Source organism: Eutrigla gurnardus, assembly GCF_963514095.1.
Source record: "Eutrigla gurnardus genome assembly, chromosome: 19".
NCBI lineage: Eukaryota > Metazoa > Chordata > Actinopteri > Perciformes > Triglidae > Eutrigla > Eutrigla gurnardus.
The window spans coordinates 1,025,958-1,051,578 of NC_139930.1; the positions used below are offsets into that span (position 1 = coordinate 1,025,958).

The 25,621-nt window shown below is 40.1% G+C and overlaps 1 protein-coding gene across 1 annotated transcript in view; it reads right to left on the reverse strand.

Moving 5' to 3' along the window:
- Positions 1–3,953: 3,953 nt before the first annotated feature.
- The window catches only part of slc27a6 (solute carrier family 27 member 6), a 64,505-nt gene continuing 42,837 nt past the window's right edge, over positions 3,954–25,621 (reverse strand). The window contains exons 6-10 of the mRNA XM_084034436.1: positions 9,427–9,517; positions 9,132–9,330; positions 5,947–6,044; positions 5,667–5,797; positions 3,954–4,626 (exon numbers count right to left, since the gene is read on the reverse strand). Of these exons, the coding sequence (XP_083890562.1) occupies positions 4,450–4,626; positions 5,667–5,797; positions 5,947–6,044; positions 9,132–9,330; positions 9,427–9,517 (696 nt within the window). The 3' untranslated portion in view covers positions 3,954–4,449. The remainder of the gene's footprint in view (positions 4,627–5,666; positions 5,798–5,946; positions 6,045–9,131; positions 9,331–9,426; positions 9,518–25,621) is intronic.

The following is a 25,621-nucleotide window of genomic DNA, read 5'->3' on the forward strand; positions in this document are numbered from 1 at the left end:
TTGGCGTAGTGGAAGTTTCGTGGCAAAAAGCTTCGCCGAGACTGCGCTGAAAGCTCGCCAGCTCCAACCTGGTCTACTCTCGGCGCAAGGCGTAAATAAAGTCCATTCATTCAAGGCGAATCACAGCTGGCGGAGTGGAAGTTTGGCTGACGGCGCGCAGTGCGCACACGTCACCGAGACCTCACAGGCAGGTTTCCACAGTTCCAGGCACATTTAAATGCAATAAATAATGACAACAAACACTATTTAATGCAACTAATTGAATCAACACGTGAATTTATATCTATATAGATTGTCCCGTCACATCTGACGTCAGATCAAAGGCGGATGGCACGCGTAACGGAAACTCAGCCTCTCGGACCAAAACATCTCCCTCTCTCTCTCCTGTTTTTTATAATATGGGCATTGTTATTATTATGATACGCACGCACAGCTGTGCGTGATGCGCGTGGTGGGAGCAGCGGCGCTGCTTCTGTCATCGGGTTGTCAAGTGACGGAACTTGCACTGAACCTCCCCTAACGCATTAAAGGTGAGGAGAGGAGCTCATTTGATTGGTGAAGATCTGAATCGGCTGTGTTAAACCCAGTCCACGCCTCGTCTCCTCCTCGTCTCCCACTCAAGGTGCGTGTCCACAGGGGCGATTTTAAACGCGTGTGGACGCGCCGCTTCCCAGTATTGCACGCTTGGTGGGCTGCCACAAGAGGATGATTGACAGGCGCTCTCCTTTAAACAACACATTTTTGCGAGCGTTCGCGAGCGTTCCCGAGGCGGCGAGTCGAGCCCGGCGCCTCTGATTAGCATAAAGTAGATTCGACTTCAACTTTAGGCAAATGAGGAGCGGCCAACTCGCGCGCCGTCTCTCGACATTCACCGCGACGCTACCAGAATGCAATGCACGGCTTTTCACATAGACAATGAATGGGACGCGGGGAAACACCACTGCCTGTGGACACGCACCTTCACGCCTTCTTCTCCTCCCTCTTTCCCACTTGCGCGGGTGACGAAACTTGCAAAGTCCAGGCGGACACATCCCGTCGGCGTGGCGCAGGTGTGCTGAGAGCTGACTGCGCCTGGTCTACGAAACTAGGGCCCAGACAGGTAACCAGACTTTCACAGGGCTTACATGTAGAGACAGACACCACCGCACACTTCTAGTGGGTAGAAGTAATGATTGAGAAGTATTTTTGTATCAGTCTATACATTGTTTTTGTAGGAAAATGCAGCATTTTTTTACACCTTTAAATATTATAATGGCTGACATTTGTTTAAGTCAGTGCTGAAACACCATTTCCAGAGTATCTGTCTTCCTCAGCGTGACATATTCCCAGTGTAATTAAAAACATTTTATGTGATGCTGGAAAAGATCAGCTCATGACCTTCTCTCACTCAGAGCCACTAAAAGTAGCAAATTGATTGTTTGATGAATGTGATATTATTGGTTAAAATTGTTCGGCTCTAGCTGATGTAAGCATGCATCACATTCGGTTTTCCAGGATGAAAGAAATATTGTATTTTTATATAAAAATACAGATAAATTGATTTTTTGGTAGTTTTTTCCCCCCAGGATATACAGTTAAACAGGTGAACAATATTACAAGGGATGTGATCTGAAAAAGGCTTTTTTAAATGTTCAGATCGACTAAAAACTTGAATCAAAACATATCTTCAACAAGCAGCTGTCTGTGTTTTGTATTTATTGTTTTCTCCCTTCCTCCTCCTGTATGTGTATGGTTTTAGAATCGGTGTCTTGGCTGTTGAATTGTAAAGCCCTTTGTGCTGCGTTCGATGAATGAAAGGTTACACATACTATTCAGACAGACACTGTTCTGTGTGTTTATTTGATCAACATGACAAATATTGTCTCATCTCAGTTATTGGGATAGAACTGTGGAAATACACAGAAATTAGCTACTTGTATAAATCATGTAAAAACATGAGCAGAACATTGCAAACATTGAAGATTATTGTAACATACGTTATTGTAACGATGCAGTTCAGACCGTTCATCCGACTCAACACACTCATGTGCCCTAGGAATGTTTCCAAGCATAAATGTCTGTAAATACATTTAGCAGCAAATGAAAACAAATTATAACAAGACGAGAAGAAATAGAAATTAAAATAAATAAATAAATTGTGGTTTCAACAAAAAAACATTGCATCCCTCCAAGACTTTTGGGTATTTCATATTCAAAATCTCTCTGTGAACAATAAACAATCATTTATGTTTCATACAAAATATGAATCTAACAACACATACAGTGCTGTGATTGGTCACGGGAACATGGGAATATTTCTAGATACATTTGTTGATCTTATCTCCATTTGGAGCGGTTTAAAAGGTGTCAACAAAGTTGCAAAAACATATCCGTGAATGATTCATGTTCTCTGTAAAATTCATACACCATCAATTTTTTAAGGGACTTAAACATGGATTTTAAGGGAACTGTTGATTGACAATTTACCTTCTTAATCATGCAGAAAGACCATTAAAACAACTTCATATTGCTTCATATTGTCATCATTGTTAGTATTCATCTATCCATTAAGTTTGCCCAGATCTGATTATGAATATCGTATGAATGAATTTGTCAAATATTTCTCATACATAAGTAAATGAAGGGGACATTCCTGTAGCCATTAAACTCTACTGAACTAAGTCATTAAGGGCTTTTAGATAAGGTTTTTTTGTAATGCTTTCATTAATGAATGGACACATGAAGGGCGTTCTGATTTCCATAATGAACACACCATTTCAGCTGAATGTGTGAGTCATAGTGATGCGTTCAGGTTCACATTATTTATCAGATATTTTGCTTGAAGACAGTGTTCACGTCTATACAACCAACTCTTTCATTCAATAACTAGATGACCAACACGTTCTCACTCATGAGTCAGATAAGAACTATGAGCTCTAGGGTGCCCCCTAGCGTCACTTTTGCAAATCAGTCACTGCGTGTCAATGTGGGCTTGTTTCATGGACAGTGTCTTTTCAAAATAAACTTACTTCTTCACAGGAAGTTCAGTTTAGGCAACAAAGCCACATAGTTAGATTGAGGAAAAGAGTTGTTCACGTTAATGTGACTAACTGTTCTCTTCCCCATTTTCCTTATGTGTTATTGTTTTCCTTCCCTGTGTATCTGTCTGTCTGTCTGTCTGTCTGTCTGTGAGTGAATGTGTCCATTTTTGTGCTTCAGGTTTTTCACCACATTGTGCTTCTGCCACTTCCAGAGTGTGTTGGTTGATTCCCTGGAGAAAAAACCTGTTACTCTATCGCCTTGTCTCAGTTTAATGTTTGACTCCGGTTCTTGTGCACAAACTATTCCTGTTACTAACGGCTGACGTGAAAAAATGTAACATTAACTTTTAGTTTTACATAGGACACCAACAGAAGTTTCCTGAATGAAAGTTGTGTGTTTGTTTCACTGAAAGTGTGTTAATGATAAGTTAACTGCTCTCCCTGGTGACCAATCCATAACTATGTTACATTTTAGTATTTGAATGTGCTTGTAGACACATTAATCGTCAGGATATACTTCAAATGTATTAATCATTGATGAACTTGGAGTTTGCTATTTTGGAACAACTAATTATAAGTGTATTTTATGATAATATAAATAGTAGAAAAGCACACTTTTTAAAGTGTATTTAAGTGTATTTTCTTCTAGTGCTAAAATTAAACAACTTGTAGTGGCTGTTTATGTACTAAAATACATGCTTGATTAATGAAATTAAAGTTTGCTTTGTTTGTGTTATGAGTACTTTGGATATTTAAATGTCTACCTAATATATAAGGAATATACCACTAATATATTATATTCATTTATATTATATTTCGCGCTTATTCAAATTAATTCTTACAAAAATCATTTTGCTTATATATTTTAAAAAGTACAAAAATATATTTTACAGCAAAGCCGACATAAGTGCACTTTAGTAATTACGTGTAACTATATGTTTATAGAATGTGTGCTATAGTACAATTACTTTAGTGTGTTAAAAGTGTTATGAGAAATATACGATGTTAGTATACTATCAATATATTTCCAGAGTATATTTCTTTGTTCGTATAATTTTTATGTTTTATTGCAAATGTAAATATATTTGAAATAAAGAAAAGTACATGCATTTTAGTCCTCGACCTTAGTCGACCCGTTTACATCCCTCCCTCTCTGTGTGGACTACCTCTCTCTTGATACAGGGTTGTTGCTCTACCCATAATGCACGCTGGATGCATCACATACAAACTAACAAGCTAAATAAGCGTCTTGTGAGATGCCGAGGAGCAGCTGCATGGTTTGACCCGTGGAGTGAGAACATGTTGGTTAATGATTGAACGTGATTGCCGGCTCGCTGCTTTCCATTTGATATGAAACGCTGCAACAAGCAGAAAACATTTCCACCCTTCTTTGTCCATTGTCTTGTCCTCACATCCCAACTTGGGAGTTCTATAGCTTGCGTTCTCCGACGAGGATGCTCTGGTAGATGCCTTCTGTGAGAGGAATGTAGCTCTGCTGCTGGTAGTCCAACACGTAGAGGAGATCAGAGATGGTCGATGGGTTGAAGCCGCTCTGCACCAGCCCGAACTTCTGCTGCTTGAAGGTGCTCGTCATTTCTATGACCTCCTGAGGTGGAAAACACAACAACAATCCAATGATACCAATGCATCATGTTTTACAAGTTTTGTACGTAAAATATTTCAAATACCTCAAGCACCTACACCAGGAGTGGTATTTGACTCCCCTGACAGCAGGCCTGTCTTTTCAACTGTACTCCTCATTATGAATCATAAACAGTCCGGATGCAGATCCAGTATGTGGTAGAGTTGGGCGGTATTCAAATCTCCTCCCTATTTTACCCCGGTATAAGACATTACTGTGACAGTCACGGTGTGTTCGTTCGTTCTTTTTTTTTTTCTCTATCATTGCATTTATGCCTAGCCTTCTCCCCTAATCTGAGGAGAAGGCTATAGCATAAACATTAAATATTATTGGTTATATGTTTAGCAGAGTAAGAAATGTGTACAAAGTTACACAAAGTAAAAAAAAAAAGAAGACGCTATAGTGCGCATGCATCATTCATAACGGTTCCGCTCTGTGCAGCTAAATCAAAGCATAAAGGAGTTACGCTAAAGTGCAACATGGAACTTGGAGACATAAAGGATAACTTAAAAACAGGACAATTAACGTTGAGCAAGTCATCAGGAAAGTCCGAGGTACGGGATCATTTCAAGTGAGTAGTGGGAGAAGGCGATAACATACGTGTCGGCTTTGTCCAGTCATATCCTAATCACGCCACTAACGTAGCCTATACAATTATTTGTATATTTTTGTGACTGAGTAGTGTTGCAGCCACCCCCACTTCCCACGGATATGCACATACAACAGCCTCATGCATGAAAAATAATTGTCGGGTTGAAATCGGGCTTCGGCTCTTAATTACAGTTAATGTGTCGGGTAGGTCCGGGTTCGGACAGAACGCGCACGGGCTTCTCTCTTCTTCTCTCTCTCTCTCTCTCTCTCTCTCTCTCTCTCATATATAAGTGCATTGCATTTTTTTAATGACGGTATTGAAACTGATACCGTTGCTATTTTTAAGACCCGTGGTATACCATATTACCGTATTACCGCCCAAGCCTAGTATGTGGGCATGTCTCGGTCGTTACCTGAAGCCGTATGAACAGTGGGCGAGCGTAAGCCGGGACGTCCCTTATCACATGCTCAAACAGCTGCTTCCCATCGAACGTTCGGCCTGGTCGTACAATCATGGCGGCCATCCCTGCTCTGCCCTCATGCCCTGTGGACAACATAGCTGGACATCATCACTCTCCATCTCTGTGACGTTCATCATTAAAATCATTAAAATGATAAAGTGGCTTTGCAATTGTGTTGCTAATTGAGTTGAGCAGTATTTGGATTGCAAACACAGACACATCCTAAACATACCTTGTATCTCCACTCCGTACACATTGACTTCTTGGATAAAATCCACCAGCCCGAGAGTCTCCGTCACCTCCGTCGTTGCTACGTTTTCACCCTTCCACCTGAAAGCAGGCAAACATGATGATGATTAACACTGCAAGGCTGGAAACGCGTCCTGAATCCAAAGCTGAAAATATGATAGTAACAGGGTTTTTAGAAGTTTCAGTTTCACTTGTCTTGACTTATTTTGGTATTGAACAAAGAAAAACCAACATGTCTCTCTGAAGTCTGCCTGCATGTTTTACCGGCTGTTGGGCATCCACTACTACTAAAAACAACACCTGCTAGAAACACGGGCACCACCTGCTGGTGAAAGCCATGCAGCACATCTTAATGTCATCAAATTACTTGAAAAAACTACAGCCTTGTAAAGCATATATTCACATTACGGCATTATGAACATAACTGAACAGAAAAAAAGATACAAATTTAAACTGAATTTTACTATCTAAAATTAATTGGCGAAAACCTTTTAACCAGGACCAGTAGGAAATAACCAAATAACAAAAACAATGACCTCTCAAGCTAGAATAGTTATTATTATTATTATTATTATTACTATTATACAGCAGTAGGGGTGTGAATCTTTGGCTTCACAGCGATTCGATTCAAGGACAATTTTTTTTTGGAACGATTCGATTCGATTCTGTAAACCACGATTCGATTCAGTAACTTGTAACCAAAATACCTTATCCATGAAATAAACATGCAATAATGCGAGTGAGACTATCTGTATTCTTCTGAAAGGTGAAAAAATAAACAGACCACAGAATAACTAATTTAACATATTTATTCTATAAAAAAGTAGTCCTGCATAATATTTTATGCTGAACACAAAAATGTAATGCTCAGTTATTTTGAACTTTTTTCAATAGACATGTTGGCAGGGGAGAGAGTCTTAAACGTATTAAAACATTAATCATAAATAAGAATCACGATTCATAAGAATCACGATTCATAAGATTAAACGCATTTATATCGATTATTGGTGAAGCCAAAACGATTCATTCTATTTATTTATTTTAGCAGATCGATTTAGTAGAATCTATAGGACTGACAATCAATTCATCGATTAATCGAATGAATCGTTACACCTCTATACAACAGCAATATGTGTAACAATGTGTATCAAAAGTACATTTGTAATATGCAGTAATTTAATTATATGAAATTGATTGAACTTGAAGCGGTAACTTTCTAATGTCATGTGGAACATTGAGACTTTTGTGGGTTTCCCCCTTTAAATCAAGTCTCTAGATTTACCTCTGCACTTTTGCTGTTGTACTTCATGGGAGAGCAACATGTTGTTGTGTCTAGTTTCTATGGTTAATTGCTAGCCTCAACTTTGAGAATTGACGGGGGATTTTGTTATTTGAGTCCTTTATCAGAATAAATAGGGATTGCCTTGAACGGCATCCTGGTATAGGCCTCTTCGTCCAAACAGTCGGGGTAGCAGTAGTAGGTGCGATGCCTTGCTCACACCAAACACAAAGTGAACATTTGCTTTGTATTTTAGTCTAATAACCAGACGCAGACTGAGGTACTCAAGCCCAGAGTGGTTAACCATCAGTTTATGGGGGAGATCGTGTTGAGCTGAAATCAGGGTTCTTTTCAAGCTGAGTGGAGGGTTCTTTTCAAGCTGAGTGGAGGCCAGTGGAGACGGCATCCTCTGTGGATCTGTTGGCTCTGTATGCAAACTGGTGATACTCCAGAACCAGTTTCTCACCTCATCAGAATGGGAGTCAGTGCCACATGGTGGAAGCCATTTAAACTGGATGAAGGAGAGTGATGTTGAGTTAGCTGGATGGCACATGTTCTTAGAAGACGATGTTCCCAGGCAAACTTGACAGCTGACTCGTTGTTGAGAAGGTCATAAAAGGTTTTCAGCTCATTTGGCGGCGTGGCCTCGCACATCATGTGGGCAGTCCTGCTTTTGTAGCCACTGATATTCTGGATAACCTGACACATATCTTCAAGTTAGGGCTCACTCACACTAGGACCAGTTGTCCCGTAGCCTGCCGAAGCACAATTGGCTCCTTTGCCCACACCCCAGTCCCCCGCTGGCCTGCACTCACACTGCTCCAAGCCCAACCGGGTCTGAGCACGGTTACCATCATGTCATACGACACACGCATGACTTTACGTCATTTCCTACAGGCAGCGTCTCACAGTCACCACAACACAGAGAACATGACTGGAACTTTACTGCACATATTTACAAAATACGCTTATACCTGCATCAGTGCATGTGAGCGGAGTGGATTTTGGACAGAGCGGCATTATAAAAGTACAGACACCACTAGTTTGACCCAGAATCCATCTGTGTCTTGTACAGTTATGAATCATATTTTTAGTCAGAAATGGGGGCGGCGATATGAGTTGTGAGCAACATCCTATCTATTATATGTTATGTCCTTGTTGCGTACCCGTGCTTGTGCTCTTGCATGAGCTACTGTACCATGCCGAAGCACACCTCTTCCAACCGTTCCAGGGCCGAGAAGTGAACCATGCTTAAGTGGGTTACAGAGAGCTCACACTAGTCAAACCAACTGGGCTCAAACGTACTTGGGCACCCGAAGCAGGCTGTGCCATCATTGTGTGAAGGAGTTGGATCAGATAACATTAGATCCTGATGTGCATGCTGCTCCTCTGCCATCAGTGTATGAGTGTGTGTGAATGGGTGAATGAAGATGGACTGTAGTGTAAATAATCATCATAACAATAGCATGCTAGTGATTAATGCTAGTGATTAGCATAAGCTAATTGAAAGGCCACCATGAAAATGAGTAAAAACAGTTTGGCATGTTAAAGCCATGTAGACCAAACCAAGCAGGTCATGTGGTGTTGTTTTATATTCTGTAACTGCAGCACGGTACTAGCAGGCTAGCTAGCTAACTAGCCAGCTCCTAAATGAGTAAAATTCCACATCCACACACTCTTGTCACATTGCAGGTAAACACATTGCTATCATAATGAGCCAATAACACTGATCACCGGATTGTGTAATGTTCTGTCCTGTAATTGTAATGCTACACTATCGAGCGACTGGGTGTGTCTTGCATGTTGATGCCTTTTTTTAAGCCCAAAATCTGGAGCTTAGTTACTCTTTAAAGGACTTGGTGTATGCGTCTCATCTCATCCAACTGTACCTGAAGGTGTCTCCCACTCGGTCTTTGAAACAGATGAAGCCCTCCTGGTCTTCAGCCATGAGGTCGCCTGTGTTAAAGTAGGCGTCTCCCTTCAGAAACACATTTCTCATCAGCTTCCTTTCAGTGAGCTGCTTGCTTCCAGCGTAGCCAAAGAACGGGCTGGTGGCGCTCACCCTGGACAGTAAAAGCCCCGTCTCACCTTAGAGGAAACGTATCACAGACAATCAATACAAAGTCAACCTTTAAAGACGAAAATGTGTAAAAAGACAGATGTTTTGTGGTGTTGCATTGTTACCTCTTTCCACTCTCCGACAGAAACCATAGCGATCTTTCACCGGTTCATCTTTCACCATGTCATACTTTACCAGATCATATTTGAACAGGAGCTAAAAAAAAAAAAGATTAAATATCATCACACTGGTCAGTGGCATTCATATATAAAGTGGTAAATGGAGCATTCACCCACATATGAACTTCACGTATAGAACTCACTTTGGAGGGATTTAGGACATTTATCAGAGCAACTCTGACCAAGAAAGAGACAGAAACATTCACCTTGGTGAGCAGGTATGACACATTCTTTTAAAGATGTGCAATTGGTTGATCAGGGGGGAAATTAGGATATTTTTGTCATAATAAAAATGAAAAGTCCAAATAGAAAAGTAAAAGAGATTTTAGAGGAAATAAAGAATATTATTTTACAACACTAATAGGAATAATCAGCCCATACTTAAACTTTAGAAGAAAAATAAACATTGAAAAAGGAAATTTAAGATGTAAAATGATCAATTAAACCTGTTACTTTGCCGTCCTATTTTTGAAGAAAAGGCTGAAAACAACATAAAGTAAAATGGTTACTGTTTTTGAACCCCTATGACTACAGGCACAAAGCTGAGCATTCCTGAAAGATAACCCTTTGAATTTTCGTCTGCAAGTGTCAGATTTACTCTAAGTGTTACTGACACTGAGTTACTGCAGCTCAAACATAGTGGAAATTGCAATTTTTTGCCTCGCCTAAATTATTTTTCTTTTTGAATGAAACAAGTTAGCTGTGGCTGTTATATATAGGCCTAAAAGTTGAATGAAGCCACAGCCACAAGCCTGACCAAAAACTGGTAGAAAGTAGATAAAAAGACACCCAAAAATGAGCTTTGCAAGTGCAGTGTTGTAGGGCAATGTCAGACGGAGCTGCATCTGGAACAAGTGTTCCAGATGAGATTATGGGTATTTTTAGGTATATAATTCTACTTTTTTTTTGTTTATTTCACCAGTTCTACAACTACTACTAATAAAACCAAAATTTTAATGTTTTTTTACATAACAGCCTTCTGTAATGAGACGCTGCATAACTATCATATTTGCAGGTCACAGTCTGACCTTTCTGAGCTGCTGCACTCTCAGCCTCAAGCCCCCTCCCCCCATGTAACATACCGCTGGAATTGTAAGCTCATTGGCTATAAGACCTGTCAGTCAAAAATGTACTCCTCTGCCTATCTGAATTTGAAAATCTAAATGGAAATAAGAAAACAGAAACATCATACATTAAACTCAAATTGGGAAATGGAAAAGCTTGAATTGAAATACTTACCAAGTAAATTATCTTTTTTTTTAATGTTTTTTTTGCACCATTTCAAATTTGACATTTAATATTTTATCTGTTCCATTTTCCATTTGAATTTACATAGCACTTTTGACCACTCAAGGTGCTTTACACTGCATCCCGTCTATGTTCACCTGTTCACCCTCATTCATACACGGATGGCGCCTGCACATCAGCAGCTAATCTAATTTAACTCATTAACATGCTGATATGCCTCCAAGGGCAATCTGGGGTTCAGCATCTTGCCGAAGGTCACTTTGGCATGCAGACTGGAAGACATGAGAATCGAACCACCGATATTCTGATTGGAGGATGACTCCCTCTACCTCTATTCAAGCTGTAAGTAAAATAAGAGACGTTGCCCAATGCTGGATGGACGGTTTGAAATGTGGACTGTATATAATAAGTTGATGTAGTCATGATGATGTTGTAACACTCGGCATGTGTTGACATTAAACGCACAAGGGGTTCTTTTGAATTAAAGTAATAATATAAATAAACTAAAACTCCCGACTTTTACCTTCAACATAGCTTTTATATTTTCCTTGAGCCACTTATCCCCCACAACCACTGAATAATGCTCCGCAACTTTAAAACTGCTCCTTAGTGCACCTCTCCAAGGCTTCCTCTGACGGAGCCGCAATAAACGCCTCACATTCAGCCATTTCAACCGGCAATTTTTACGCTGTTGGGACCTCACCGTAAGGACTACAAGATGCGGCCTACAAAAGCCTACACATGCGGTCAGAACAAAGGGACAAAGGGATTAAAAACTACACCGCCATTTTAGTTTCACTTCTCACCAGGTGCAAAGTGCAACGTCACACAACTGGTGCCCTATTGGCTGACAACTGCAGGTACCCCAGGGGGTCCCCGGCAGCAGCCGTGAGCTTTATAAACCGAAGCCGCCTGGAGAACGCTCTCTTATTCTTACTCTTACTCTGGCGTCTCTTCCTACAACCGACGCAACACCACGTTGCAACGGAAGGCGACTCCTCCTGCAGCGCACCGCTGCAACAAGAGGAACCAAGCCGTTCCTGCCTTCCAGCTACCAGACGCTGTCTGAAGTAAGCTGACTAAATCGCCAAGCCGCGATTATATCGCCGCTCGTGGAAGGAGGAAACACCAACTGTTTTCTGTTGTGTATATGTCACTGGATAACAGCAGGTTGTGAAGGCTAGTGCTCGAATTTCATGCCCCTTTTAATTGTTAGATTGTTTTTATGCTTCCATGCCAATGATCACGATGATTGGCATGTGAGTATAAAACCTTTATATTGAGACTGAATACAGTTTTAGGTTATCTTTTCCCTGATCCCAGGGTGGTGCCCCGTTTATTCATGATTATATCATGATAATATATTAAATATAATTATTAATATCGATAATCATATTGACATTAATAATTAACTGTTGATAACCAAATCTGCTCCTGCTACAACTGCAGCTGTATCCCAAACAGGCCGCTCAATAATTCCTGGCTATGAGTGGTATATTTGACTTCTACACATAGAGGACTACAACTATACTTTAAATAAAGCATTTTTACTATACCAATGTGGAGAAATTCAAGTATAAATGTCCCATATTTATACCTGAGATTGCATCTTTGCCCATATTTGAGCTACTGTAAAAACACTTTGCTCAATAATTCCTGGCTATGGGTGGTATATTTGATTTCTACACATAGAGGACTACAAGCATGTTTAATATGAATCATTTTTACTGTACCAATGTGGAGAAATTCAATAACAAAGTCCCATATGTATACCTGGAGATTGCATCTTTGACCTAATTTGACTTCCTGTAAAAACACTTTGCTCAATAATTCCTGGCTATGGGTGGTATATTTGACTTCTACACATAGAGGACTACAAGCATGTTTAATATGAATCATTTTTACTGTACCAATGTGGAGAAATTCAATAACAAAGTCCCATATGTATACCTGGAGATTGCATCTTTGACCATATTTGACTTCCTGTAAAAACACTTTGCTGAATAATTCCTGGCTAAGGGTGGTATATTTGACTTCTACACATAATTGACTACAAGTATGTTTAATATGAAGCATTTTTACTGTACCAATGTGGAGAAATTCAAGTATAAATGTCCCATATTTATACCTGAGATTGCATATTTGCCCATATTTGAGCTACTGTTAAAAACACTTTGCTCAATAATTCCTGGCTATGGGTGGTATATTTGACTTCTACACATAGAGGACTACAACTATACTTTAAATCAAGCCTTTTTACTGTACCAATGTGGAGAAATTCAACAACAAAGTCCCATATTTATACCTGGAGATTGCATATTTGCCCATATTTGAGCTACTGTAAAAACACTTTGCTCAATAATTCTTGGCTGTGGGTGGTATATTTGACTTCTACACATAATTGACTACAGGTATGTTTAATATGAACCATTTTTACTGTACCAATTAAGAGAAATTACGAAGTTAAAGTCCTACATTTAACGAATAATAGGTCGATTTCTGAATATTTGAGGTGCTATAAAAAATACTTTTCTCAATAATTCCAGAATGATACTGAAATATTTGTATTGAGGACATCTCTGACTACATACATACCAAAAATGAAGCATTTTTACTGTACCAATTAAGAGAAATTACAAAGTAAAAGTCCTACATTTAACGAATAATAGGTCGATTTCTGAATATTTGGGGTGCTATAAAAAATACTTTTCTCAATAATTCCAGAATGATACTGATATATTTGTATTGAGGACATCTCTGACTACATACATACCGAAAATCAAGCATTTTTACTGTACCAATTAAGAGAAATTACAAAGTAAAAGTCCTACATTTAACGAATAATAGGTAGATTTCTGAATATTTGAGGTGCTATAAAAAATACTTTTCTCAATAATTCCAGAATGACACTGATTGATTTGAGTTGAGGACATCTCTGACTACATACATACCTAAAATCAAGCATTTTTACTGTACCAATTAAGAGAAATTACAAAGTAAAAGTCCTACATTTAAAGAATAATAGGTATATTTCTGAATATTTGGGGTGCTATAAGGATACTTTTCTCAATAATTCCAGAATGATACTGATATATTTGTATTGAGGACATCTCTGACTACATACATACCGAAAATGAAGCATTTTTACTGTACAAAGTAAAAGTCCTACATTCATATTGATGAATAGTTTGTATATATTCCAATAATTCCAGAATAAAACTGAATGTGTCAAATTTAATTATCACAAACTGTTCACATAAAGTCTTGTTGAAATTCCTTAAAACACGTTTAATTCACAGAATTTCTCTACAAGAGTGTGACACAAAAGTTGCAGGGAGCTGTCAGCAGCATTATTATACCGTGAACAAATGAACAAACAAATAAAGAAAAACAATCATTCCCTGCAGTTTTAGAAAGTAAAAATAAGGCCACCACTCCATGTGCATACAAAGAAAAAAGTGCATCATAGGGGGAAAAAATAGGTTGCACACACTGTTTATCTATTCATTACAGAAACAGACAGCAATTCCACTCAGTAATACTCATATTTTTAACTTGCGCTGGGTCCATCTGCAGGCACTGGACGTGAAACCAACGGGAACAGCTGTCACACTGAATCTGAAAATGACCAAATTAGAAGTTTCACCACAAAAGCCAGTTTTATACAGTTTTAATTTAGAGTGTTACAGTTTTTCTCAGTCGCTTTGGTGCTTTCTAAGATCAGAATGAAAATTCTCATAACTATTATCTCAACCTCCACACCATTTAGTCATTTGTGCACATCATAGTAGCAATGTCTCCTTCCTCTGAACAAATTGCAAATGCTTTTGGACGTGTATCAGTTGTTTTCATACAATTCTCTGCTGTTTTATGACATCATTTGCTTATGTCATATCAGTCAAAATAAACTATACTAATGGATGCTGAATAGTCGTTCCCAATAAAACTAATAGTCTTCATTTCATTGCTTGAGTCATTACATACAATATTGTTGAACTAGTTATCAAATTGTATACCTTTCCTTATGATTTTTCCTGGAAATGTCTCCTAAATTGATCAAATGCTCTCAGGTGAACTTCAGCTTTTGTGTGTGAAGTATTAGTAATAAATGACAAGCCACTTGTTCACAGTCACTCAGGGATGAATCCCATGAACCCTCACTTGGCAAGCATATATGAACCAGGACATAGTGTGGACCTATTCTGTGACACAGAAATGGAAGGTCAGCATCGTGGAAGAGGGGTGATGATGGGAGGAAGGGGAAGGGGACAAAACAGAGGAAGAGGTAGAAGAGGCCAAATACATAGATTCATAGATTCCTAATGAAATGAGGGCTACAGTTGTGGACCATGCTGTCACTCACGGCCTCACAATGGCTGAGGCTGGTCGGAGGGTGCAACCAAATGTTGGAAGAACCACTGTGAATTGAAGCTCTACCAAAAGGGTGTGTTGGGACCTCACCATTAGGACTACACAATGCGGCCTACAAAAGCCCTCACATGCCAATTATGTTGGGGATGTAGCAGGAGCAGATTTGGTTATCAACAATTAATTATTAATGTCAATATGATTATCGATATGAATAATTATATTTAATATATTATCATGATATAATCATGAATAAACGGGGCACCACCCTGGGATCAGCGAAAAGATAACCAAAAACTGTATTCAGGCTCAATGTAAAGGTTTTATACTCACATGCCAATCATCGTGATCATTGGCATAGAAGTATAAAAACCATCTAACAATTAATAGGCTCAGGAGGCGCGTTACTTTCACACGAGGTCCGCTGAACGAACGCCAGTTCATTCACAAGCTCCCGTGTGATAGTAACGCGCCTCCTGAGCCTTAGAATATTGCGCGCGCATTCTCCCCCTCTCTTTGTTTGTGTCCCGCCAACACACACACGCACACATACACCGCCCCCCACACGTATCCTACGCCAGCTGTTTCCGTATCCGGACGCTGAGGACAATGCTCCATCTGGTGGCTGTACCCGGCCATCTCTCGCTCGCTCTCTCTCTCGCGATTCGGACGTCAGTGGCTCCGCCCCTGAACGCTGTGAGGACTAGCTCCATCTGGTGGCTGCACCCGGTCATCTCTCCCTCTCTCGCTACTCCATCTGACGTCAGTGGCTCCGCCCCTGAACGCTGTGAGGACTAGCTCCATCTGGTGGCTGCACCTGGTCATCTCTCCCTCTCTCGCTACTCCATCTGACGTCAGTGGCTCCGCCCCTGAACGCTGTAAGGAATAGCTCCATCTGGTGGTCGAGGCCGGCCATATCTCTCTCTCTCTCTCTCTCTCTCTACACACACGCACACACCCACACACGCACTCCACGTGTGTCTCTTCCTTTGTTTAGCTTAGCTTTGTGTGTTAGGTAGTTAGGTAATAAGGCTTTGTTAATTGCAGTGTTATTGATTGTGATCATTATTACTGATTTTAATAAATCTTATTATATTATAACTAGCAGTCTCTTGTGCTTGTTGTGTATATGTCACTGGATAACAGCAGGTTGTGAAGGCTAGTGCTCGAATTTCACGCCTTTTTAATTGTTAGATGGTTTTTATACTTCTATGCCAATGATCACGATGATTGGCAGTGAGTATAAAACCTTAACATTGAGACTGATTACAGTTTTTGGTTATCTTTTCCCTGATCCCAGGGTGGTGCCCCGTTTATTCATGATTATATCATGATAATATATGAAATATAATTATTCATATCGATAATCATATTGACATTAATAATTAACTGTTGATAACCAAATCTGCTCCTGCTACATCCCCAACAGGTGTTTCTTATGTTTGTTCTATAATAAGTGTTGAGCTGAACTGTAGGCCACGCCCCTCAGGCCTGGATACACCAGGTTGTGTGCCTCTCCCAGCTGGAATACACCAGGCTGAGGGCACCAGGTGAGGGTGATTTGCTAATCAACTGGGTTTGGAGTGAGACACACACAGAGGCTGTATTTGAAACCGCATACTACCGTACTGCCTACTACATACTGCGTTAGTATATACTGTATACTGCGTACTGAATGTGGGATTCAGTATGCTACTTCAGCAGACAGACGCCGTTCACACCGCAGTGCAGTATGCAAGTTTCCCAGAATGCATTTCGTGGCGACCGGCAGCGGTAGTTGTAAAACAGGCGCAAAGCTGTTTTATTTCACGCTGTAGCGCTGTTATTATGTCACTTTATTACATTTTTATATTTTTTCATGCGAGAAAGCCGTTTAGATCCCCAATGTGCGGTTAGTTTACCCAAATGACGGCTGTTTAGTAATTTGCCTCGATGTTTTCGGAGAAGTGAAGCTCCGGAAGGAGCGGGTCGTCTCAGAGGCAGCTGCCCGTCTCCAGAGGTGTTCCGCCGGCCAACATGCGTCGTCGTCCCGGGGGAGACAGCAAGCCAGTTATCTTAACCGCTGTTTGTAGTGGACAGTATACAGTATATAGCGCTGTCTCGGGAGCTCTGCATGTACAAATATTAATAAAAAAAAGTTTGAATTAACAGAGTACTTTTTTTCCATTTCATATGTACAACCTACAGCCTGGATTTCTATTGTACCTATATAGCTTTCGTCACAATAATTAAGTAGCCTATGCACTGTACTTATGTAAACAAATATAACAAATATAAACGGCGTACTGCTCCGGCGTTTTTTTTTTTTTTTTTTTTTTTTCGTCCCAGCTCCGGCGTTTGTATTCCCCTGGAAACGCTCACTTGCTCCGTCATTACTCGATTTATCCAGGCTCCAGCACATTGCATTGTGGGAAACAGTAGGCAGAGTAGACTGGTCGGATGCATACTGGAAATATTCTCCGAATCAGTACGACATCCGGGAACTTTTCGCATACTGCAGATTTTGCTTTTGTTTGCATACTGCATACTACATTTTGGCCAAATCAGTACGTACTAGCAGTATAGTATGCGGTTTCGAATACAGCCAGAATCACTACAGAGCAGCAGTGGGAGCAAGCAGCATGAGAGGTGACTGAGATCTGGTGATTTGGACTGAAACACCAAGACTGTGCAGAACAAAGCTTTCAAGGGAGACGCAGCCGGTTTTTCAGTGGTTATTCACATTGCATCAAACTTCTAAAAATAAAAGAAAGAAGAAAAAGAGAGCAAAGGTGTGATGAGTGGAATCTTGTGGAGTCTGCCTGAAATTAGCTGCCTTTTCAAGTGAGGAGTTTTGCACACTGAAAACCTTGCAACAGTACGGGAACTTGACAGTGAAAAACCGGCCGCGACTGGAAGAGACCAGAACAGCGACCGACCAGACCTGGAAACCCAGAAGCCTGGTGAAATACTGAATGTCACCTTACTCTATTCTGCTGGAAAAGAAGATGGCTGACTCAAAGTCACTGCAGCAGTTTAAAGCCAACAGAACAACGGCGAAGCGTCAATTCTCCCGACTGGCCAACAACGTGGTGAGGATGCATACAATATTGCCTGAAGAGGAGCTCAGAGACAGTTTCAAAAAGCTTACAATTTAAGCCAACAAAGTCATGGAGGCAAATGATGATGTGGAGGCCCAGTGTATTGCAGAAGCGGAGTTGGATGCAGGTGCTGATGCAATTCCTGTGCTGAGTGAGCAGCAGAAGGCCGATGTTGGAAAAACTGCAAGTGAGTGTGAGACAAAACTGAAGGAGGTGAAGGACCTCATCCAAAAGACACTCTGGGCTAACTTTGGAGAAGAGGAATTGACTATGGCGGTAAAAGCTGCAGAGGATAAAGGAGAGTGTGTGGTTTCCTTCGAACTCAGCAGAAACAAAGAGGCTTTCGACTTCATGTTCGACTACCTGGAAAGACTGGTTAAAAGGGCAAAGGAGCTGCACAAGCAGTGGAAGTGCTGGGCCCCTCCTGCTGAGCAGAAAGACTTCCAGGGGCGCATACGACAGCTTGAGCAGGCTATTCCCAAGTTAATGTCAAGAAAAGCAGAATTTATTCAAGCAAAAGCTACAGAAGATGCTGAAAAATTTGTGACTGCAACTTCCAACAGCTACCCAACATCAGCCATTAGACTGAAGCCAACCTCCCTTCCTAAATTTACTGGCATCAAGCGTGACTTTCACCGCTGGAAAAGAGATTGGGAGGCCCTCCAGATGCAAGGGGAACCAACTAGGTCGATGGAAGTCAAAAAGTTTCAGCTACTTGACAGTTTGGATGAAAGAATAATGAGAGATCTTCGCTTGACAACTTATAAAACAGCAGATGACATCTTTCGTGTGCTGGAGAATCGGTTTGGAAGCCAAACTGTGATCGCCATTGAGATAGTCGAAGAACTGCAGAGGCTTCCAGCTGTCAAAAGCCACCAGCCAAAGAAAATTGTTGAGCTCATCCAAGCTGTTGAGAAAGCTCTTGAAGACCTGAGTGACCTTGGTGACACTGGCGCTTTAAAGAACCCTCTGGTGACTAAGTCAATTGAAAGCAAACTCCCGGATGCGCTGCAGAAAGAGTGGCTTCTCTATGCAGCTGAGAGGAGCAGTGCTGATCCGGACAAGCGCTTTGACGGTCTTCTAGCTTTCCTCAAGAGCCAAGAAAGCATCTATGAGCAGCTGGACCAATTGAGGGATGAAGACCCACCTAGGAAAGAAATCCGGTCTGAGCAAAGGCAAGCCAGAACCAGGGCCTCGAACCAGTCAAGCGGCCATCTTTCAGGATGTGTTGTTTGTGGAGACATCAAGCATACGAAAAAGCTCTACTTCTGCAAGAAGTTCCGCATGCTCAGACTCACAGAGAAGGAGGATGCAGTAAGGAAGCTGGGAGTCTGCGGGAAATGCCTGGAGGTTCATGATGATGAGAGCCACTGCAAAACGTAATTCTTGTGCAGAAAACCTGAATGTGAAGGCAAGCACCACTACTACCTGTGTCCCAGTGCGGAAGCATCGAGAGGCAGCACAACCCAGGGGAAAAGCAAAGGCAGCATTGTGGGAGGTGGCATCAAAAGGAACTACACTGAGGTGCAAGAAGAATTCTTCAGAAAGCTATCGCCTGAATTAGCCCAACAATGCCGAGATGCATTCTGCAACGCAGTGTCTAGAACCTCCCATGCTGCAAAAAGTCACTCAAGTCTTCTGGCGGGAGACGGCTTCTTGTCTCGGCATCTGTACCAGTGGACGGTGGTCCTGTTGTCTGGACATCTGGACATGTGGACAGTGGTCCTGATGTCTGGACATCTGTACCAGTGGACGGTGGTCCTGTTGTCTGGACATCTGTACATGTGGACGGTGGTCCTGATGTCTGGACATCTGTACCAGGGGACAGTGGTCCTGTTGTCTTGATATCTTTACCAGTGGACGGTGGTCCTGTTGTCTCGGCATCTGTACCAGTGGACGGTGGTCCTGTTGTCTGGACATCTGTACCAGTGGACAGTGGTCCTGATGTCTGGACATCTGTACCAGTGGACGGTGGTCCTGTTGTCTGGACATCTGTACCAGTGGACGGTGATCCTGTTGTCTCTACATCTGTACCAGTGGACAGTGGTCCTGATGTCTGGACATCTGTAACAGTGGACGGTGGTCCTGTTGTCTCTACATCTGTACCAGTGGACGGTGGTCCTGTCTCGACTGTCTCTAACTGTGGGGGTGTAGGCACTCTCCCTGTCATCTGTGGCGGGCTCACTTTTTTATTGACCATCTGAATTTTCATCAACGCATAACGGGAAACATTGAAAAGAAAAAATACATCGTTATAGAGGAATTTCTGTATGGAGATTATCAGATATTAATACATATTTAAACGAGAAAATTACCTTTTTGTGTCGATCATAGGCATGTTTTAGTCTCTTCCTATTGATTGGGACATTTGGGATCCCAACATCCTGGCACACCTCACCCCAGAAAGTTGCGTCATCCTTACTTCTTTCAGCAAGCTTTTCAATGACTAAAACAATTTCTTCTGCTGTTTTGGAAATAGCCCTGGACTAAAATTCAAATAACAAGTACATTTGATTTGCATCGTATATATTTTTTGCATGTGTAAATTACACGCAGAAATACTTTGAGAATCATAACTACAGTCAAGAAAAAATCACTCACCTTACCAAAGGTAGAAAAACAAAGACTCTAAAGTGAACAAAACATAGAATTAGTCATAAATAACATCATGCTTGTAGATATATCGATGATTTACATTACTTATTTTAAAGTGTATTCACCAAACATTTTAAGATCACCAAGTAAACATTTTGGCAATGTAACTAAGATAGTTTTGGCCGGACATGCTGTCAAAATAAAGAGAACATGTGATGTACTAGACATCATTTTAAACAAATGATTAATGATGTGACAATAATTATAATATGCATTAGAGGTGTAACGATTCATTAGGATTAATCAAATCAATTGTCAGTCCTATAGATTGAACTAAATCGATCTGCTAAAATAAATAAATAGAATGAATCATTTTGGCTTCACCAATAATCCATATAAATGATTATATATATATATATATATATCGTGATTCTTACTTATGATTAATGTTTTAATACGTTTAAGACACTCTCTCCCCTGCCAGCATGTAGTCTTTTGAAAAATGTTAAAAAATAACTTAGCATTACATTTTTGTATTCAGCATAAAATATTATGCAGGACTACTTTTTTATAGAATAAATATGTTATTTTTTCACCTTTCAGAAGAATACAGATAGTCTCACTCGCATTATTGCATGTTTATTTCATGGATATAGAATTTTGGTTACAAGTTACTGAATCGAATCGTTACAAAAAAAAATCGTCCTTGAATCGAATCGCCAACTACTGCATCATTAATCGAATCGAATCACTGTGAAGCCAAAGATTCACACCCCTAATATGCATAGACAAAACTTGTGTGAACAATAGGCTATATATATATTTATCTGTCTATCTGAACTCTGCCAGGTGCAGAGTACCACACGCCCCTATGAAAATGAATTAAACATGTCTCCTTCAGCTTTTTTCAACATGAATGTCAAATCAAATCCCGGAACCCGGAGAGAACCCACGCTTACACGGGGAGAACATGCAAACTCCACACAGAAGGAACCTGAAACGGGAATCAAACCCAGGACCCTCTCGCTGTGAGTCGACAGTGCTACCCACTACACCACCCTGCAGCCCTCAAATCACATAAATAAATATCTTGATAACAGTGCTGCTTAAATGTTATACAACTCTTAATGTAATATAATGAGCGCATAGCATGATATTATAGTTATTACATTGTAGCAACACTATTATGCTCCGTTATAAACCATGCCACAAACATCTTGAATAATACAATAAATTCAGCTAATAATGATGAATGATTAAAACAGCACCAATTAAGGCCTACGGTATGGTTGTAACAATGTTTGGTTAGTATCTACACAAGATAATTATCTATTTATATTATTTATATTTATGAACTATTTATATGGAAAAAAATTGAAAAATTGTTTTTGTATTAAATAATTAATAATTCAAATAATAAATAATTTGGTAGTTTTGAACAAGTTTGAAGTTGTTTAAGTGATTTATGGGGGAAAAAACAGAACACTTTTTGCCAGGAAGGTGTCCAGGGGGTGCAAAATGCAAAGTATAAAATACATTGAATTAAAAAAAATTAAAAAAAATACTATAAAGAAAATGTCATGCCACAAGCTGTAACAGCCAAAATGATAACCAAATATATATATATACATATATATAAAAATTAGATGATGATGAAGCTGCTTAAGTTAATGAGGATTTTTTTACTCACCCTCGCGAAGCTGGCATTGTGAAGAAAATCCACCTTGACAGAGTCCAATATTTCACAAATTCAAAATGTTGCCTCACAGTGACATAATGTCGGACCGATAATGGAGCGCAAGAAATACATTGCAGCCAGAGTTGTTGCAGCACAGACAGAAGTAACCTGCACATGTTGGGTGATCTTGCCTTTGATAGCCATCTCTAGGTACAGGGTGTGAGTTTTATTTTAAATGTCTTTTAATAATTTTTATAACATCCCAAACATTCATAAATCCACCTATTATTCGGTAAAAATGTGGAAAATTTACTGTGTAATATATGTTAATTGGTACAGTGAAAATGCTTGATTTCCAGTAAAAATGTGGAAAATTTACTGTGTAATATATGTTAATTGGTACAGTGAAAATGCTTGATTTCCAGTATGTATGTAGTCACAGATGTCCTTAATACATATATATCAGTATCATTCTGGAATTATTGAGAAAAGTATTTTTATAGAACCTCAAATATTCATAACTACCTATTATTCATTAAATGTAGGACATTTACTTTGTAATTTCTTTTAATTGGTACAGTAAAAATGCTTGAGATTCAGTATGTATGTAGTCAGAGCTGTCCTGAACACAAATCTAACAGTGTCATTCTGGAATTATTGAGAAAAGTATTTTTATAGCACCGCAAACATTCATAATTCTACCTATTATTCGTTAAATGTAGGACATTTACTTTGTAATTTCTCTTAATTGGTACAGTAAAGGCTTTATTTTCAGTATGTATGTAGTCAGAGATGTCCTCAACACAAATCTGTCAGTGTCATTCTGGAATTATTGAGAAAAGTATTTTTATTGCACCCCAAATATTGAGAAATCTACGTAATTCTTTAAAAATGTAGGACATTTACTTTGTAATATATCTTAATTGGTACAGTAAAAATTGGTGACTCTAAATTGCCCGTAGGTGTGAATGTGAGTGTGAATGGTTGTTTGTCTCTACATGTTGGCCCTGTGATAGACTGGCGTCCTGTCCAGGGTGTACCCTGCCTTCGCCCAATGACAGCTGGGATCGGCTCCAGCCCCCCCGTGACCCTAAAATACAGGATAAGCGGTAGAAAATGGATGGATGGATGGATGGTACAGTAAAAATGCTTTATTTCCAGTCTGTGATGTCCTTAACACAAATCAATCATTTCTTAAAAAAATGTTAAATTACCTTTTCAGCAACACACATAATGAAGAATTAAGACATTTCCTCACAATTAAGTGCCAATTTCCTGTGAATTTATTAGAGACATAAACGATATGTTTGTACTTAATGTGAATAAAAATTCATATATTTCAATATATTTGCTTGTTATACAATTTGTTTAGCTTTTATTTTGAAACCGGAAGTTGTTATTTGCTTCTTATAATATACAATTTGTTTAGCTTTTATTTTGAAACCGGAAGTTGTTGTTCCTTCTGCTAACTTTGCAAATTTCGAAGCTCGCTCCCGATCGGGGCAATCTGCATGCGTCTACCGTCAATGTGAGTATATGGGGGCACTGCCATTTTAGTGTCGGCTGGCTTGACCACGGAGATTTAAGTGTCGGCTGGCTTGACCGCAGTTGGATCAGTGGGGCGACCAGCACGCTCGTAACCCTCCCGAAAACCACGGATGTACTCCCAAGCCATGCTTCACCAAGGTTGGCTACAACACTATCAAAACAGCCCAACGAACCCAAAGGGGAATGCCGCTACAGCCTACCAGGAAAACTCCGCCCCGTCAAAACGCAGTGCGCACCAGAACCAGCGCCAGACACCCGGACCACCTGCAACTGCTCAGACCCAAAACTCTACATAGGTCCGCTAATCTGCCAGCCAACAAGTACTATGTCCTTTCCTTCTGACAAAAAAAAAACATACATATAACCAAAACAACAATATTTATGACAAAAATAACCAAAGAACCAAAAGGAAATAAATGCGCAAAATGCCCCCACACAACTTTAACACACATGTGCACTAAAGCAACAAGCGCAACTCAAACTAAATTAAGCAACTACAATCCACAAACAACCCTACAAAAACAGACTAGCCCCCAATTTGTCACAAACCTGACTCTAGGCCATGACAACCAAGCCGAAAAGGACAACAAAAACTGGCAATTCCATGTTTTATTATAACTTAAAAATAGTCACAAAAGAATGGGATGTGTTTCAATCTGTATTATCAGTAGTGAGAGTGTGGGTGCATGAATATGATGATGTGATGTGTGGTGCGCAGTAACTAAACAAAAGGTAACAAAACCCAAAAGGTGCAAATGTGGTCAGCGTCTGAGCGAGGGAGGAAACTGGCAAGAAGCTGGGCCTTTTATCCTGTAGGAGCACTGAGTCCAGGTCCTCGTCACCAAACAACCAGCTCCTACCTCAGAGACAACATTGTTAGTCACACAGACATACAGGGGCTGTCACACATTCAAAGGCAGTTAGTTAAGAAACAAGCAGTTGGTTACCTGCGCATGGCGCAATATATTGTTCAACCAGAATGATCAAAATTCACAAAATCAACCAAAAAGTCCAACTAAACAGAGCATCAGGATCACACAACAAAGTCTATAAGTCCATTTTATTTACTGCTAATATTACTTCTATTGCTAATATTATTACTACTACTGCTAATATTACTTCTACTGCTGATATCAGGGCCCGAGTGCCGACGACGTCGGGCAGCGAAGGCCCTACTGAAGTTCGACGTGCCTTTTGGAGGCCTCAGGATAAAAAAGAAATTTAAGAATTTTGTATATTCAGCCAAAAAATGTGTCTCGCTAGCGCCAGTAATTGGCAGCCCCGCCACACCGTAACTTTGATTGACATGAAATTCTGCACATGTGCGGGTGAGTGTCAAAAAAAGTACAAAAGTCCACCTAGAAACATTTTCCCGACATCTTGGTTTTTATGAAAAAACAGATTTTGCTAACACACTGTTGTTCCGATTAGGACAAAATTGAGTTTTCTTACACATTAGACCAAGCTGGGGTCATGGTCCAAACAGCTTTTGAAAATATGGTTTTATTCAGAAGTTATCGGCCAATGAACATAAGAGGGTTGTGGCTCCAAAAAGCAATTAGCATAATTCCATAACCTTTGGGCCAATCATCACGAAACAAAAACCCTATGTTGACATCGCTTC